Below are 18,245 nucleotides of genomic sequence, written 5' to 3' on the forward strand. Positions count from 1 at the left end.
CACACCCAGGAAATGTTCTGATGTCCCGATATCTTAAGAACAAAAGCATTCTTTAATTTTCCCTTTAAATATTGATTCTTGCAGAAGACAGTAGTTACAGAGGATTAACAATCCTTTGACAAAAGACCGGGCAGTGTCTCACACCTGTAATCCCAGCACTTTGGGAGGCCCAGATGGGCGGATAGCTTGAGCCCAAGAGTTCAACACCAGCCAGGGCAACATGGTGAGACCCCGTCTCTACAAAAAAATTAAAAACTTAGCCAGGTGTGGTGGCACACACCTGTGGTCCCAACTACATGGGGAATGATGCGGGAGGATCCCTTAATCCCATTGAGGCTGCAGTTAGTTATGACTACACCATTGTAGTCCAAGCTGGTGACAGGGCCAAGACCTTGTCTCACAACAAACACACACAAAAAAATCCTTTGTCACAAGCTCCTGTAGTAGAGCACATCTTCCCTATTATTTTTTTGCTGTTACATACAAACATTGTACCTAAGGTGGACATGTTCCTTCTCTTGCTTTAGAGTGTGTACCATTCTATGAAGTATCCCTTCTTTCACTTATTTATTTATTTATTTATTTATTTATTTATTTATTTATTTTTTTTTTTTTGAGACAGAGTCTTGCTCTGTCGCCCGGGCTGGAGTGCAGTGGCTGGATCTCAGCTCACTGCAAGCTCCGCCTTCCGGGTTTACGCCATTCTCCTGCCTCAGCCTCCCGAGTAGCAGGGACTACAGGCGCCAGCCACCTCGCCCGGCTAGCTTTTTGTATTTTTCAGTAGAGACGGGGTTTCACCATATTAGCCAGGATGGTCTCAAACTCCTGACCTCGTGATCCGCCCGTCTCGGCCTCCCAAAGTGCTGGGATTACAGGCTTGAGCCACCGCACCCGGCCTATTTATTTTTTTAAGACTGAGTTTTACTCTGTCACCCAGGCTGGAGTGCAGTGGCATGATCTTGGCTCACTATAACCTCCACCTCCCGGGTTCGAGCAATTTTCCTACCTCAGCCTCCCCAGTAGCTGGGATTACAGGTGTGTGCCATCACACACAGCTAACTTTTCTATTTTTAGTAGAGATGGGGTTTCACCATGTTGGCCAGGATAGTCTCAAACTACTGACCTCTGGTGATACACCCGCCTCAGCCTCCCAAAGTGGTGGGATTACAGGCGTGAGCCACCGCGACCGATCTTCTTGATTTTTTTTAATAAACTTGTTTTTACTTTACTCTGTGGACTGGCCCCAAATTCTTTCTTAAGCAAGATCCAAGAACCCTCTGTTGGGGTCTGGATCCAGACCCTTTTCCAGTAACACCAGGTTGTGTAATAAAGAATTTGGCTGGCCTTTTTCCCCAGTTCCTGGGAGTTCTAACCCCTTGGAATTGACGAGTGATTCACTCCTGTAATCCTAGCACTTTGGGAGGCCAAGTTGGGAGGATGGCTTGAGTCCAGCAGTTTGAGAGCAGCCTGGATACTGAAGCAACATCGTTTGGGGTAATACCCAAGGTTCGTTGCTTTGTGCCAAGGAAGTCAAGAACTTGAGCACACATGGAGTAAGGTTAAGAGCAGAGGTTTAATAGGCAAAAGAAAGAGAAAGGAGGCTTGGGTGCAGCGGCTCATGCCTGTAATCCCAGCACTTTGGGAGGCCGAGGCAGGCGGATCACCTGAGGTCAGGAGTTCGAGACCAGCCTGGCCAACATGGTGAAACCCCATCTCTACTAAAAATACAAACAATTAGCCAGGCGTGGCGGCAGGCGCCTGTAATCCCAGCTACTCGGGAGGCTGAGGCAGGAGAAGTGCTTGAACCCGGAAGGCAGAGGTTGCAGTGAGCTGAGATCACACTACTGCACTCCAGCCTGGGAGACAAGAGCGAAACTCCACCTCAAAAAACAAAAAACTTTCAAAGGTAGTATTACAATGTGAATAAACTGAGACTGTGGAAGTCTCCACATTTCACATATACCATCCACAAAAAAGTATAAAACTCAACACATGATTAGCAGACAATGCTATCAGCAGATAATTGCACATTTATTAGCAGTACTCAGCAGGAAAAGAAAAAGCAGTTCCTGGTGGTTATTTCTGTTTTCTCTGTTTCTTAGGGCATCCACTTTTCTTCTGTCCTTTCTTCTTCGTTTTAAGGAGAACAGCTTTTTCTCCAATAAATAAGCTTTTAGAATGTCCTTCTGCAGTTTTGGAAGTAAAATTAAGTCCCTGCTTAGGTTTACCAACATTCTTCAATCGTGGATTTGAATTTTGTTGTTTTAATTTTTCTTTATTAACAGAACGCATGACTCTGAGTTTTCTCCCCATGAGTTCAGAATTATTTAATTTCAGAGCAAGATGAACAGAATCTGTATTCTGCAAATCAAAAGAAAACACAATACATTAATTTCTACCAGAAACCCATCTGCAAAGAAACTAGTGAAAGTGTCACTTTAACAGATTCAAGAACGACTTTTGAGCTTGCACAGATAAGCCCCATCCAATCCCAGGTGTATCAGCTGCCGTGCTCGAACTCTCCTTATCACCAGCTCCTCACCAGTGTTTCCCCAAAAAGCACTCAAGCTGCCTTGTGAAATGTTCAGCTAAGTCACAATGCTACAGGCTTCATTTTTTTTTTTTTTTTTTTTTTGCATTGTAAAATTAGGTTCTAAACTAGATTAGTCATATGCAATATTGGCTTTTTTTTTTTTTTTCTTTTTTTGAGATGAAGTCTCGCTCTGTTGCCAGGCTGGAGTGCAGTGGCACGATCTCAGCTCACTGTGACCTCTACCTCCTGAGTTCAAGCGATTCTCTTGCCTCAGACTCTCAAGTGGCTGGGATTATAGGCGCAGGCCAACATACCCAGCTAAGTTTTGTATTTTTAGTAGAGACAGGGTTTCACCATGTTAGCCAGGATGGTCTCGATCTCTTGACCTTGTAATCTGCCCACCTTGGCCTCAGAAGTGCTGGGATTACAGGCATGAGCCACCGCGCCCAGCCCCCATATGCAATATTTTAAACCAATAAACCTCCTTCATATAGCCATCTTTCTGTCAAAGCCCCATTGTATTAGCTGACCAGAGGACAGGGAACTCTCCTTTACAGTACCTGAGATGTGGACTAGACACCCTCTAGGGTTTCATGTAGATCCAAAATTCTGTTATACTTCTGTTCTAATGTAGAGCCATTAATGCTAACCACTCTGAATATCCATGAGATGTTTGTTAAAGGACTTTAGAAGCTTATCAAGTAATAGAAGACAGGGAGCAGAGAAGCGGTAAGATAACTACAATACAGTAACAATGGCAACAAACGCTGTGACAATCTTTCTAAAACAGCTACCAGGCAATTCTTATCAAGAGTCTTCAAAATGGTAACACATCTTAACCTAGTAATATCCTAATGGGGATCTATCTTAAGTAATCTACAATCCAAACTTTTGGGGAAAAAATCATAACCAGGCCAGGCAGAGTGGCTCACACCTATAATCCTAGCACTCTGGGAGGCCAAGGTGGATAGATCATTTGTGCTCAGAAGTTCGAGACCAGCCTGACAAACATGGTGAAATCCTGTCTCTACAAAAAAAAAACACGAAAATTAGCCAGGCGTGGTGGCACACACCTGTAGTCCTAGCTACTCAGGAAGCTCAGATAGGAGGATCACTAGAGCCTGGGAGGCGGAGGCTGCAGTGAGCTGAGATCATGCCAAAGCACTCCAGCCTGGGCAACAGAGTGAGACTCTGTCTCAAAAACAAAAAACACATAACCACTGCAATTTCATTATTACAGGGAAAAACAGAGAATTCTACCAAGGTTCAACATGAGAGAAATGAGAGTACAAACTCTGTTATATCACTCAATGGAACATGCTTACATAACAGAAAACAACATAAAATAGGAAGTAAACACAATTTAACTTCACAGAGAGAAGTTCAACTATAAAAATGGCAGCACAAGGAAAAACTGAAAGGAAATGTAGTAATGGGTTGTTACTGAGAGAAGAAAAATTTATGACATCACGTAGTATGTATAGTCAGCTCCCCAAATCCTGAGTTCAGTATCAGAGGATTCAATCAACTGCAGACAGAAAATACTTGAAAACAACAAATGACAATAAAAATAGGTATTATATGTAACAATATACATTCATGCAAATGTGCCATTTTATATAAGGGACTTGAGCATCTGCAGATATATATACCATTTGCTATGTGAGAGGGATCCTGGAACCAATATACCGTCAATATCAAGGGATGACAATAGATTATTTTTTGTTTTGACATAGGGTCTCACTCTGTCACTTTGGCTGGAGTGCAGTGGTGCGATCATGGCTCACTACGGCCTTGACCTCTTGTACTTAAGCAATCCTCCAGCCTCAGCCTCCTGATAGGACCACAGGCACTGGCCACCATGACCAGCTAGATTTTTAGTTTTTAATTTTTCTTTAAGACAGGGTCTCACTCTGCCATCCAGATTGGGTGGCTCACTGCAGCCTCGACCTCCCAAGGCTCAGGTGATCCTCCTGCCTCAGTCCCTCAAGTAACTGGTGCTACAGGCATGCACCACCACGCCCAGCTGATTTTTGTATTTTTTTGTAGAGGCGGGATTTTGCCATGTTGCCCGGGCTAGTCTTGAACTCCTGGGCTCAAGCAATCCACCTCCGTTGGCCTCCTAAAGTGGTGGGATTACAGGTGTGAGCCACTGCACCCGGCCTTACTTCTATATTTTTTTTGTTGAGTCGGCATCTACCTATGTTGCCCAGGCTGGACTTGAAGTCCTCACCTTAATCCTCTCGCCTCAGCCTTCCAAAGTGCTGGGATTACAGTCACGAGTCAATATGCCCAGCCTATATATTCTTTTACTCCTTAATATTGTCAGGCATGAAACACTGATTAAAAATTAGTGAACTAATAGGCCGGGCGCGGTGGCTCAAGCCTGTAATCCCAGCACTTTGGGAGGCCGAGGCGGGCGGATCACGAGGTCAGGAGATCGAGACCATCCTGGCTAACACGGTGAAACCCCGTCTCTACTAAAAAAATACAAAAAACTAGCCGGGCGAGGTGGCGGGCGCCTGTAGTCCCAGCTACTCGGGAGGCTGAGGCAGGAGAATGGCGTAAACCCGGGAGGCGGAGTTTGCAGTGAGCTGAGATCTGGCCACTGCACTCCAGCCTGGGTGACAGAGCGAGACTCCTTCTCAAAAAAAAAAAAAAAAAAAAAAAAAAAAAAAAAAAAATTAGTGAACTAAATATAACTAATTTTGTACAAAGAATAAAACTTTCTTATACCTTAATGTCAATTATTTACTCTATCATACAGAAGGTGGAGAAGATTCAGTGATTTAGTCCTTCTAATATCCAGGATCTAAAACATTTAATTAGTATGAAGAAAGAACTGGGACATATTTTAGATAGTTGCAGTTGTAGCAATATATTATGGCAGGTTATAAATTCAGTTTTCTTTTTTTTTTTTTTGAGACGGAGATTTACTCTTGTTGCCCCAGGCTGGAGGGCAATGGAGCGATCTCGGCTCACAAGAACCTCTGTCTCCTGGGTTCAAGCGATTCTCCTGTCTCAGCCTCCCAAGTAGCTGGGATTATAGGAATGTGCCACCACGCCCAGCTAATTTTGTATTTTTAATAGAGATGGGGTTTATCCATGTTGGTCAGGCTGGTCTCAAATTTCCGACCTCAGGTGATCCACCCGCCTTGGCCTCCCAAAGTGCTGGGATTACAGGCATAACCCACCGCGCATTGCCGGTTTTTTTTTTTTTTAAATGGAGTCTTGCTCTGTCGCCCAGGCTGGAGTGCAGTGGTGTGATCTTGGCTCATTGAAACCTCTGCCTCCCAGGTTTAAGTGATTCTCCTGCCTCGGCCTCCCAAGTAGCTGGGATTACAGGTATGAGCCACCACATCTGGCTAATTTTTTAATTTTTTGTATTTTTTTTCCCCCTTGAGATGGAGTCTTGCTCTGTGGCCCAGGCTGGAGAAAAATGGAACATTCTCAGCTCACTGCAACCTCCACCTCCCGGGTTCAAGTGAGTCTCCTGCCGCAGCCTCCTGAGTAGCCGGGATTATAGGCGCCCGCCACCACATCCGGATAATTTTTGTACTTTTAGTACAAACGAGGTTCTACCATGTGGGCCAGGCTGGTCTCGAACTCCTGAGCTCAAGAGATTCACCCGTCTCGGCCTCCCAAAGTGCTGGGATTACAGGCGTGAATCACTGCACCCAGCCCAGTTTTCTTAAGATGGAATTTGAGAATGGAAGTGAAAGTTATCTCTCAATGATGACACGTAGTAGTATCAATGCCTCCCAGGGCACTTGGAAGGACAGCGACAATGCATTAGTCTCCCATACCTCAAAGAGGACATAGCCAAACCCTTTGCCGACGCCTGTCACTTGGTCTCTCACAATCCTCACTGCCATGACACTTCCACAGTCCAGAAAGTGCTTCTCAACGGCAGATTCTGCAACTTCTGAAAACAAATTCAACCAAAATGGAAGTAAAGAGTTGGGAGCTCCTCAGAAACATGGAGATGTTTAATAATACAGCTAGTTAAGCATAGCCCCATGATAATAAGTCACTATATTGCATACTTTTTAGTACATGTGCTGCCACGGCAAACACATTGCATGCTTTAAAATGAGTCTTAAATCAAAACATTAAGTTACTACTCAGTTCTTATTTCCTTGTTATTTACTTAGTAACATTAACTGTACTTTGTTTAAACATACTTACTATAAGGGAGATTCCCCACAAAAACCGATCTCTTGTCTCTCTGAAACAAAAAGATAGTTAATAAAAATCACTCATTAGACCAGAAAATGGAAGTCATTGAAAATCCTCGCTATTTCTCCTTCCCCCCATATCTGACAGGTCACCAGTCTCCTAATTTAGCCACACATTCTGTTCTTTGATTCTGTTTCATCTGTCTTCCCTGCTGGACTGTGTGTGGGTACCAGAGGAAGGGAGTGGCTTTTTGTCCACAGCTGGCACTGACACATGGTAGTGATCAGGAACAGCCTGCTATATTGGGCGCATGCAAACTTTTTCTGTGAAGTTCCAGATAGCAAATATAGGCTTTGCAGGCCATGTGGAATCTGTTGCAACTACTCAACTCTGCCATTATACCTTGAGAACAGCCCATGGATATACACAAACGAATGGTTGTGGCTGTGTGTCAAAAGAAAACTTTATTAACAAGAAAAAAGCAGCAGGTAGACTTAGCTCTCTACCATAGTTTGTTGTACTGGGTCCCCAGGTCAAGCCAGGGCTTTATCCAGGTCGTTGTCATTTCTCCACTAAGTTGCTTTGATATCGACAGAAATGCACTCTATGTTTCTGTGGCTGAACTAAGTGTCCTTCGTTCATTTCTAGGCACCTTCTTCAAGTCCAAATCTGGTCATGTCACTCTGAGTTTAAATTTTTAGAATAGCTCCTGAACAAAATCCAGACTCCTCTGCGTGAAGCACAGTCAACAAGGTCTTCATGATTTGGCCTCTACCTATTTGTCCAATAGCAACTCTTACACACCTCACCCATCTAATAATTGTATCAAGCTCTTGCCATCTCCTGAGTGAATTATTTTCTGTCCTCACCATTTATACCGTGTTTTTCTGCCCAGACATGGCCCTCAGCCTTTACAACACTTTTGGTCTACATAAGCCTTCTTCTCTTCTTTCTTTTTCTACCCCTGCTTCTCCACAGGGTAAGTTCTATCTCCTCATCTTTCAAGACTATCATGAAATTTATTCTCCTGGAAACTTGCCTTGTCCCTTCTTCCTGGCATATCCCCAAGTCAAGTGTCCCAATCCTGAGCTGACAAATCATCCTGTGCATTGACGACAGTACTTACACAACAGTGACATGACCTGTCACTCCGACCCTTTCTAACATATACTGTCAGCTCCTAGGAAGTTGAGACTATGTCTTAGAACTGTATCTCTGACAGAGTATATACTAAAAACTGTCTAATGAATAACTGAACGTTCTAGACCTTGGTCTATAAAGTGTTAGACCAGATGATGTCTAGTGTACCTACTGACCTAATTATGATTATTTGAAGAGGACTATGTTTTTGTTTTTTTTTAATAAACAAGGTCACCCTCTGTTGCCCAGGCTGGAATGCAGTGGCACGATCACAGCTCGCCACAGCCTCAAACTTCTGGGCTCAGGTGATCCTCCCACCTCAGCCCTCTGAGTAGCTGGGACTATCAGCATGCATCATACACTTGACTAGTCATTTTTTTTTTTGTAAAGGCAGGGTCTTGCTACATTACTCAGGCTGCTCTAACTCCTGGGCTCAAGTAATCCTCCCACCTTGGCCTCCCAAAATGTTAGGATTACAGCATGAGCCACTGTGGCCAGCCAGGACTATGTTTTTGAAGGGAATGTTTTGAAGGGAATGTTGACCTCGGTCCTTGTGCCTCTCTTGCCATCAACTCTGTAATCACAGAGGACACAGGCTGTTTCCTTCTGTGCTTCCCTCACATTGCTGCTTCCAGCCCCCTTCCAGGAAAAGCCTGGAAGGAAAGATTTCTCTCTACAAAGCTTTCGTTCTTTAAACAAATCAAGTACTACTTACAGATGAGGTCTCAGATGCGAGATCAACTCTAATACGAAATCCATCTGCAATTTGGGCCCCATTTCTATATTACAAACACAAAGGGAAAATGGTTGTTAAAAATGAGTACTCAATTACTAAAACATCTATGCTAAAGTGAAACCAAAGAATAAAAAAAGTACTCACACATACTTATACATCAATTATTCTGTTCAAACCTAAGGGATAAAATTACCTTTTCAATGCCTGTGTGGCAGCACTCTCTTCCTTAAACACAACATAGGCATTAATATTTTTCTGACCAGGATGAATTTTACGTCTACACCAAAAAAAAAAAAGAAAGAAAGAAAGAAAAGAGAAACAAGGTAAAGTTTGTTAGCCTCAAAGTCACAGGAAAAAATCCAGTTTGTTTTCAACTCTTAACACACATGACAAGAATTCCTGGGTGGAAATATCATCTCTTTGAACAAATATTTAGTAATAACTCAAAAAATAACACACAACTTAAAGATATTGGTGGAGACACAATCCACACTTTCTTAAGAGTCATAACCATGAGAAACAGAAGGACCATGTATACGAATCCCTGAGAACCATACAAGAACCAAAAACTAACATCTTAGCTGCAGTCCGTATGTAACACACACATAAACAGTTGTGAGACGTGTTTTCCTCTTTACTGTAAAACACCCATATAGAAGAGTGCACAAACCACGTATAGCTGAGTGAATTAACAGCTCAATGTGCCTTGTAGCCCACTCAGAAGCCTCTCTGTGGCCCTTTCCAGTTGCAGCCCCTCCTTCCCTCCAAAGGCAACCACCATTCCCATTTTTATAGGAACTACTTCCCTGCACATCTTTGTGGTTTTATCAGCCAAGTGTCTATTCTTAGACATCATACTTTGATCTTGTCTATTCTTTTGACCTGATATGTCTTTTGAATCTTGTTTAATTTACAGAACTTTCACTGTATCTCTGTATCTCACTGTTTGGCCTGCAGAACTCCCCCCAGCCTGGATTTTGTGACTGCAAGCTCATCAAGTAGTTCAACACAAACCTTCGTCCCCTGTATTTCTTGTAAACTGGCAGCTGCATCCAAAGGCTGGATCAGACTCAGATGTGACCCCTTTGTCACGACTGTTGGTGGGTGTTGTGTTCTTTCCAGAGAGTCATGTTATGACTGGTTTTTACCCTTTGTCAATGACTGCAGCTGGTGTTACTAAATGCCTAAACTCATTAAGTCACTAGGTTTGCAAAATGGTGATATAATTTGATTGTGAGGAGTTAGCAAAAAGGACCTAGTAATGAACACAGATCTTTCCCTGAAGACATCAACCTACTGTTTTGAAGTAAGAAAAATGCTACTACACAAATGAGTATCATCAAGAAGGGAACTGGAAAACAGTGCTTGACATGACTCATGGCATTCTGTAATAATATACTACACTAAAGCTTTTGTATTGATTAATCCAGCTGTGATTTACTGAATGCCTAATATATACCAGACACTCAGTTAGATATTTAATGTATTTCATTTAATCGCACAACTCCAACAGGTGTTTTTTTTTTTCTGATTTTATGAGTAAAGAAGCTGAGACTGAAAGAGGTACGTGACTGTGATGAAACAGCAACAAGTGGCTGGCCTAGGACTGAAACCAAGTCTAGCTGACTCTAGAGCCCTACTCTCTGACACAACACATAGCTGCTGACAACATCCAAATCCAACACATCCTAGTATACCCCCAGGAACAAATGTTGGAGTTCCACTTCCACCTAGAATGTAAAAAGCCAGAAAGTGCATCACTCCTGCGCTTACCAGTTAAGAAGAAACCAGATAACCCACAACATCATAACTTTTGTTGCAGCCATCAGAGAGCTGAAGTCTTGGGGAAAGCCAGCAGCTAGAAGCTAAGGACACGCCTGCTCCCTCCAACGAGAGACAGAGGAAGCACTGGCTCTACTGGCTCTATGATGGCTGAGCACAGGGGCAAAATGCTGGACACCAGACAAGCAGGAAAGATTCCCGCCATGATCTCACTAAAACACTAGAGTTCAGTGTGGGCTGGGCCTGAAACAGAAGTCCTGGAGGCTGCTGACGCAGGAGTGTGCACCCATCCTCAGGATCTGCCCCAGTGACCTCCACTCTGTGGGAAAGGCTGACATCACAGCCATGGGTGCTGCAGGCCTGGAGGACGGAATGGCCAAAGTGTGGGAAAGGCACAAAGCCCCACCGGGATTCTTCTCTTGATGGAGGAGAAGGCTAAGCTGCTAGGGGAGGGATAGCAAACCCTGTCACTCCAGGGCACAGAGAAGACCCCTACAGCCAGAGGAAGGGAGGAGTCCAGCTACCAGGGGAGAGGTAGGAAACATCCTCTGCACAATCCCCACTAAAGGTACAAGGCATTTGGCACAGCTTGGCTGCCCCAGGAAAAATGCCCTGATCAGGTGCACTCCTGAGACACAGAAACACTAAGACAAGACAGCAGACACCCTGCCGTGCCCATTCCCACCAGACTACCAAGCAAATGACAAACAGCAGCACTCTTTATTTTGAGATGGAGTTTCACTCTTGTAGTCCAGGTTGGAGGGCAATGGCACGATCTCGGCTCACTGCAACCTCTAACTCCCGGGTTCAAGCGATTCTCCTGCCTCAGCCTCCCAAATAGCTGGGATTACAGATGCCTGCCACTACATAAGGCGAATTTTTGTATTTTTAGTAGAGACGGGGTTTCACCATACTGGCCAAGCTGGTCTTGAAATCCTGACCTCAGGTGATTCGCCAGCCTTGGCCTCCCAAAGTAATGAATTACAGGTGTGAGCCACTGTGCCTGGCCAACAACAGCACTCTCTAAATGAGATCTTCGATAAAACCAAAACTTTCAATCTGTAAGAGACACCTCTGGGTGGGCGCGGTGGCTCATGCTTGTAATCCTAGCACTTTCGGAGGCTGAGGTGGGTGGATCACCTGAGGTCAGGAGTTTGAAACCAGCCTGGCCAACATGGTGAAACCCAGTTTCTACTAAAAATACAAAAATTCGCCAGGCGTGGTGGCACACACTTGTAATCCCAGCTACTTGGGAGGCTGAGGCAGGAGAATCACTTGAACCCAGGAGGCAGAGGTTGCAGTGAGCTGGGATCGCACCACTGCACTCCAGCCTAGCAACAGAGAGAGACACCTCTAAAAGAGTCAGCCACAAATTGGAGCAAAATATCTGAAACACACATAGCAGGAAAAGGTGTTATATCTACAATATATAAATAACTCCTCACAATTGTATAAAAATAATTTAAAGGTCACAAAAAATGGGCAAAATTTTTGTACCAACATTTCACCAAAGAATAGATACAAATAGTAAGCACATAAGATGCTTAACATCTGTAGTCACTGTGGTTGGTAAACCTTTAGAATGGCTAAAATTAAATGACAATGCCAAGTGCTGGTGAGGATGTGAAACAACTGACATTCTCATCTATAGCTGGTAGGAATGTAAAATGGTATAAGCAGTTTGGAAAACAATTTTGCACCTTCTTAGAAAGTTAAAATATACCATAAGATCCGGCAATTCGACCAGGCAGTTTCTCAAGAAAAATGATCCATACCCAAATCTTTTTAGCATTTTTATGTATAATAGCCAAAGGCTGAAATAACCTGAATGCTCATAAACTGGTGAATGGGGCCGGGTGCGGTGGCTCACGCCTATAATCCCAGCACTTTGGCCGTACGAGGTGGGCAGATCACCTGAGGTCAGGAGTTTTAGACCAGCCTGGCCAACATGGCAAAACCCCATCTCAACTAAAAGTATGAAAATATTAGCCGGGCACGGTGGATATGTGTCTATAATCCCAGCTGCTTGGGAGGCTGAGGCATGAGAATCACTTGAACCTGGGAGGTGGAGGTTGCAGTTAGCAAAGATGGTGCCACTCACTCCAGCCTGAGCGACAGAGCAAGACTCCATCACAATACAATACATCACAATAAACACAATACAACACAACACAATAAACAGGTGAATGGATAAACAAATGGTACTGTCATACAATGGAATACTACTGAGCAATAAAAACAAATTAATTACCAATGCATTGCAATAATAAGAACAAATCTCAGATGGGCACGGTGGCTCAAGCCTGTAATTGCAACACTTTGGGAGGCAAAGGCAGGAGAGCTGCTTGAGCTCAGCAGTTCAGGACCAGTCTGGGCAACAGTGACACCTTGGCTCTACTAAAAACTTCAAAAAATCAGCCGGGTGTAGTGGTGAGCACCTGTAGTCCCAGGTATTTAGGAGGCTGAGGCAGGAGGACTGCTTGAGCCCAGGTGATCAAGGCTGCCGTGAGCCATGATCCGCCACTGGACTCCAGCCTGGGCAACAGCACAAGACACTGTTCCTCTCCACCAACCCTCCCCCACAAAAAAACAAACCTCAAAATCATTATGCTGAGCAAGTTAGACAACAGTACATCCTATATGATGACTCTACTTACATAAAATTCTGGAAAAGGCAAACTAACACATAGAGACAGAAAGCAAGTGAGTGGCTGCCTGAGGACAGAGGTGGAGGGACATATTGCAGAGGGTTAGGAAGAAACTCAAGGAAATAAAGCATTCAGTATTGGGACTATGGCAGTTATTTCAAGATTGCCTACATATGTTAAAATCATAAAACTGTACATGTACATATATGTGTAGTTTACTGGAAGTAGCCTTAATAAACCAAAAAAAAAAAAAAAAGGTTTTAAACATTTTGGCTATAAGAAAAAGGAAAAAAGTGCCGGGCGCGGTGGCTCAAGCCTGTAATCCCAGCACTTTGGGAGGCCAAGACGGGCGGATCACAAGGTCAGGAGATCAAGACCATCCTGGCTAACATGGTGAAACCCCGTCTCTACTAAAAATACAAAAAAAACTAGCCGGGCGACCTGGCGGGCGCCTGTAGTCCCAGCTACTCGGGAGGCTGAGGCAGGAGAATGGCGTGAACCCGGGAGGCAGAGCTTGCAGTGAGCTGAGATCCGGCCACTGCACTCCAGCCTGGGCGACAGAGCGAGACTCCGTCTCAAAAAAAAAAAAAAAAAAAAAAAAAAGAAAAAGGAAAAAAGTTTTACATGGCAAAATTTCCCATAAGCCAAGTCAAAAAGCCAACGAGCTGGGGTGTGGTGGTGTGCACCTGCAGTCCCAGCTACTCTGCCTCTTCTGAGGCAGAATGATTATTTGAGCAAAGGGAATTCCAGGCTATAGTGGACTATGATTGAGTCACTGCACTCCTGCTGGAGAACAAAGCAAGACTCTATCTCTCAAAAATAAAAAAAGGGCCGGGCATGGTGGCTCATGCCTGTAATCCCAGCACTTCGGGAGGCTGAGGGGGGACAGATCACCTGAGGTCGCGAGTTCGAGACCAGTCTGACCAACATGGGGAAGCCCTGTCTCTACTAAAAATACAAAATTAGCCAGGCGTAGTGGCACATGCCTGTAATTCCAGCTACTCAGGAGGCTGAAGCAGGAGAATCACTTTAACCAGGGAAGTGGAGGTGGCAGTGAGCTGAGATTACACCATTGCACTCCAGCCTGGGCAACAAGAGCAAAACTCCATCTCAAAAAATAAATTAAATAAATAAATAGCAAATGACAAATAGAGAAAAAATATTTATAATTCATGTCACAAAAGGCTGATTTCATGAACATCCCACAGATCAGTAAGATTAATAATTCAAATAAAACAAAGCACAAATGACTCTTAAATTACATGACAAGATGTTCACTCATAAGAGAAATTCAAATTAGAAATACCACACTCAACTATCAGGTTTCCAACAATCACAAAGCTCAAAAACATACCTTTTTTTTTTAGATAGGGTCTCACTCTGTCATCCAGGCTGGAGTGCAGTAGCGCAATCATGGCTCACTGCAGCCTCCACTCTCTGGGCTCAAGTGATCCTCCCACCTCAGCCCCCAGAGTAGCTGGACTACAGGCGTGCACCAACTTGCCCAGCTAATTTTTGTATTTCTTTGTAGAGATGGGGTCTCGCCATGTTGCCCAGGCTGGTCTCGAACTCCTAGGCTCAAGCAATCCACCCATCTCAGTATCCCAAAGGTGCTGGGATTACAGGCACGAGCCATCTTCCCTGGCCAACATACCACTTTTTGTAAAGTAAAAAACGTTACTGTTGGTAAAGATGTGGGAACATAAATAGGTTGCAATCTCTATGAGACAGCAGTCAAAATTAGGAATGCAAATACCCTTCTGACTGAGCAATGCCACTGCTAGAAGTTTATCCTACAGATAAGTTAGCTCATGTACAAAATTACCTGACTACAAGGTCACTCACTTACTCCAACATTATCTGTTTTGTTTTGAGAGAGCGGGTCTTGCTTGTCACTCAGGCTACAGTGTAGTGGTGTGATCACAGTTCACTGCAGCCTCAAGCTCCTGGGTTCAAGTCATCATCCCACGTCAGCTTCCTAAGAAGCTGGGACTACCGAGTCATGCCTCCATGACCAGCTAAAATATTACAGCAAGGTTTTTTTTTTTTTTTTTTTTAAGACAGGGTCTCACTCTGTCACCCAGGCTGGAGTCCCAGTGGCACAATCACAGCTCCACCTCCTGAGCTCAGGTATTCCTTCATCTGATTCCCAAGTAGCTGGGACTACAGTGCACAGCATCATGCCCAGCTAATTTTTTGTAGAGATAGGGTTTTGCCATTTTGCCCAGGGAGGTCCTCGGCTCAAGTGATCTGCCTGCCTTGGCCTGTAACAGTGCTGGGATTACAGGCATGAGCTACCGCACCCGGCCTCTAGCATTATTTGTAATGGCCATGAGACTGGGAAAAAACTTTACGTCCATCAGTGGGAGATTTGATAAAATAAATTAAGGCACACCTACAGAATACTCTAACAAAAAGGGCGTTTTAAAAAAATGCTATAAAAATAATCACTTTCACACCAATATAAACAGATCTCCAAGTTGTACCAAGTAGAAAAAGGGAAGGTGTGGAATAGTGTATATGTTGAATACCAGTGAGTTAAAATGTTTTATGTGGAAAGAAAAACACGTATGCGTATCAGTTTGGTTTTTTTTTTTTTTTTTTTTTGAGACAGAGTCTCGCTCTGTCGCCCAGGCTGGAGTGCAGTGGCCCAATCTCAGCTCACTGCAAGCTCCGCCTCCCAGGTTTACGCCATTCTCCTGCCTCAGCCTCCCGAGTAGCTGGGGCTACAGGCGCCCGCCACCTTGCCCGGCTAGTTTTTTGTATTTTTAGTAGAGACGGGGTTTCACCTTGTTAGCCAGGATGGTCTTGATCTCCTGACCTTGTGATCCGCCCGCCTCGGCCTCCCAAAGTGCTGGGATTACAGGCTTGAGCCACCGCGCCCGGCGCGTATCAGTTTTTAAATGCTAAGATGTCTCTAGAAGCTTACATAAGAAACTAAAAACAGGCTGGGCGCGGTGGCTCAAACCTGTAATCCCAGCACTTTGGGAGGCCGAGGCGGGCGGATCACGAGGTCAGGAGATCGAGACCATCCTGGCTAACACAGTGAAACCCCGTCTCTACTAAAAAATACAAGAAACTAGCGGGGCGAGGTGGCGGGCGCCTGTAGCCCCAGCTACTCGGGAGGCTGAGGCAGGAGAATGGCGTAAACCTGGGAGGCGGAGCTTGCAGTGAGCTGAGATCCGGCCACTGCACTCCAGCCTGGGCGACAGAGCAAGACTCCGTCTCGGCCGGGCGCGGTGGCTCAAGCCTGTAATCCCAGCACTTTGGGAGGCCGAGGCGGGCGGATCACGAGGTCAGGAGATCGAGACTATCCTGGCTAACACGGTGAAACCCCGTCTCTACTAAAAAAATACAAAAAACTAGCCGGGCGAGGTGGCGGGCGCCTGTAGTCCCAGCTACTCGGGAGGCTGAGGCAGGAGAATGGCGTAAACCCGGGAGGCGGAGTTTGCAGTGAGCTGAGATCTGGCCACTGCACTCCAGCCTGGGTGACAGAGTGAGACTCCTTCTCAAAAAAAAAAAAAAAAAAAAAAAAAAGACTCCGTCTCAAAAAAAAAAAAAAAAAAAAAAGGAAACTAAAAACACTTGCCTAGGGTAGGGAATTGGCTGACTAGAGAAAAGGTATATAATTAAATTTTTTTTATTTATTTATTTTGAGACAGAGTCTCACTCTGTTGCCAAGGGTGGAGTGCAATGGCACAATCTGGGCTCACTGCAACCTTCATCTCCTGGGTTCAAGCAATTCTCTTGCCTCAGCCTTCCAAGTAGCTGGGACTACAGGCATGAGCCACCACATCCTGCTAATTTTTCTATTTTTAGTAGGGACAGTGTTTTGCCATGTTGGCTAGGCTGGTCTCAAACTCCTGGCCTCAAGTGATCCACCCACCTCGGCCTCCCAAAGTGCTGGGATTACAGTTGTGAGCCATCACATCCTGCCATCATTACGTTTTTTTTTTTTTTTTTGAGACGGAGTCTCGCTGTGTTACCCAGGTTGGAGTGCAGTGGCGTGATCTTGGCTCACTGCAAGCTCCGCCTCCCAGGTTCACGCCATTCTCCTGCCTCAGCCTCCAAGTAGCTGGGACTACAGGCGCGCACCACCACGCCCGGCTAATTTTTTGTATTTTTAGTAGAGACGGGGTTTCACCGTGTTAGCCAGGATGGTCTCGATCTCCTGACCTTGTGATCCGCCCGCCTCGGCCTCCCAAAGTGCTGGGATTACAGGCTTGAGCCACCGCGCCCGGCCATCATTACTGTTTTAAATTAAAAACAACAACAAAAAGGCAGTGGCTCATGCTCATAATCCCACTGCTTTAGAAGGCTGAGGCAGAAGGATTGCTTGAAGCCAGGGATTTAAGACTAGCCTGAAAAACATAGTGAGACTCTGTGTCATAAAATAAAATAAAATTAAATTAAAATACAATACAATACAATAAATAAAATAAAAAATAAAAAATAAAATAAAATTAATAAAATTAAATTAAAATAAAATAAGATAAATAAATAAAATAAAAATAAAATAAAATAGCAAGGGTGGTGTGCACATCTGTAGTCCTAGCTACTGGGGATGCTGAGATGGGAGCATCACTTGAGCCCAAAAGTTTAAGGTTACAGTGAGCCAAAATCTTGCCACTGTACTCCAGTCTGGGTGACACAGCAAGAGCTTGTATGTTAAAAACAAAACAAAACAAAACAAAGCAAACAAAAAACAATGAGATGGGGCTGGGGGAGAAGCTGACGGTACAGTGTGAAAATTCCAATTTTCTAACATATCCCGCTAAACTCCTCAGTAGTACTTGTACATACACCTGTCAGAACCTCTGTTTCTGTTCAAATTTAGGCTCCTGGGTTTCAACCTCATACAGAAATAAAAGTATGACTCAAAAAGAAGGGTTGTATCTTACTAAAGTTTTTAGTGGCTGGGCGCGGTGGCTCAAGCCTGTAATCCCAGCACTTTCGGAGGCTGAGACAGGCGGAGCACGAGGTCAGGAGATCAAGACCATCCTGGCTAACAAGGTGAAACCCCGTCTCTACTAAAAAATACAAAAAAAAAAAAAAAAACTAGCCAGGGCGACGTGGCGGGCGCCTGTAGTCCCAGCTACTTGGGAGGCTGAGGCAGGAGAATGGCGAAAACCCGGGAGGCGGAGCTTGCAGTGAGCTGAGATCTGGCCACTGCACTCCAGCCTGGGTGACAGAGCAAGACTCTGTCTCAAAAAAAAAGTTTTTAGTA

The 18,245-nt window shown here is 44.6% G+C and overlaps 1 protein-coding gene across 2 annotated transcripts in view; it reads right to left on the reverse strand.

Moving 5' to 3' along the window:
* Window positions 1–1,996: 1,996 nt before the first annotated feature.
* Window positions 1,997–18,245, reverse strand: part of RBM34 (RNA binding motif protein 34) — a 30,715-nt gene continuing 14,466 nt past the window's right edge. Inside the window, exons 7-11 of one of the 2 annotated variants that reach the window (XM_010384648.2) lie at window positions 8,782–8,865; window positions 8,568–8,631; window positions 6,722–6,761; window positions 6,340–6,458; window positions 1,997–2,361 (exon numbers count right to left, since the gene is read on the reverse strand). In XM_010384648.2, coding sequence (XP_010382950.1) covers window positions 2,077–2,361; window positions 6,340–6,458; window positions 6,722–6,761; window positions 8,568–8,631; window positions 8,782–8,865 — 592 coding nt within the window. In that variant the 3' untranslated portion in view covers window positions 1,997–2,076. The remainder of the gene's footprint in view (window positions 2,362–6,339; window positions 6,459–6,721; window positions 6,762–8,567; window positions 8,632–8,781; window positions 8,866–18,245) is intronic. The other variant, XM_030937218.1, reaches the window with a different exon arrangement.

The sequence above is a fragment of the Rhinopithecus roxellana genome, chromosome 8, assembly GCF_007565055.1.
Source record: "Rhinopithecus roxellana isolate Shanxi Qingling chromosome 8, ASM756505v1, whole genome shotgun sequence".
Classification (NCBI taxonomy): domain Eukaryota; kingdom Metazoa; phylum Chordata; class Mammalia; order Primates; family Cercopithecidae; genus Rhinopithecus; species Rhinopithecus roxellana.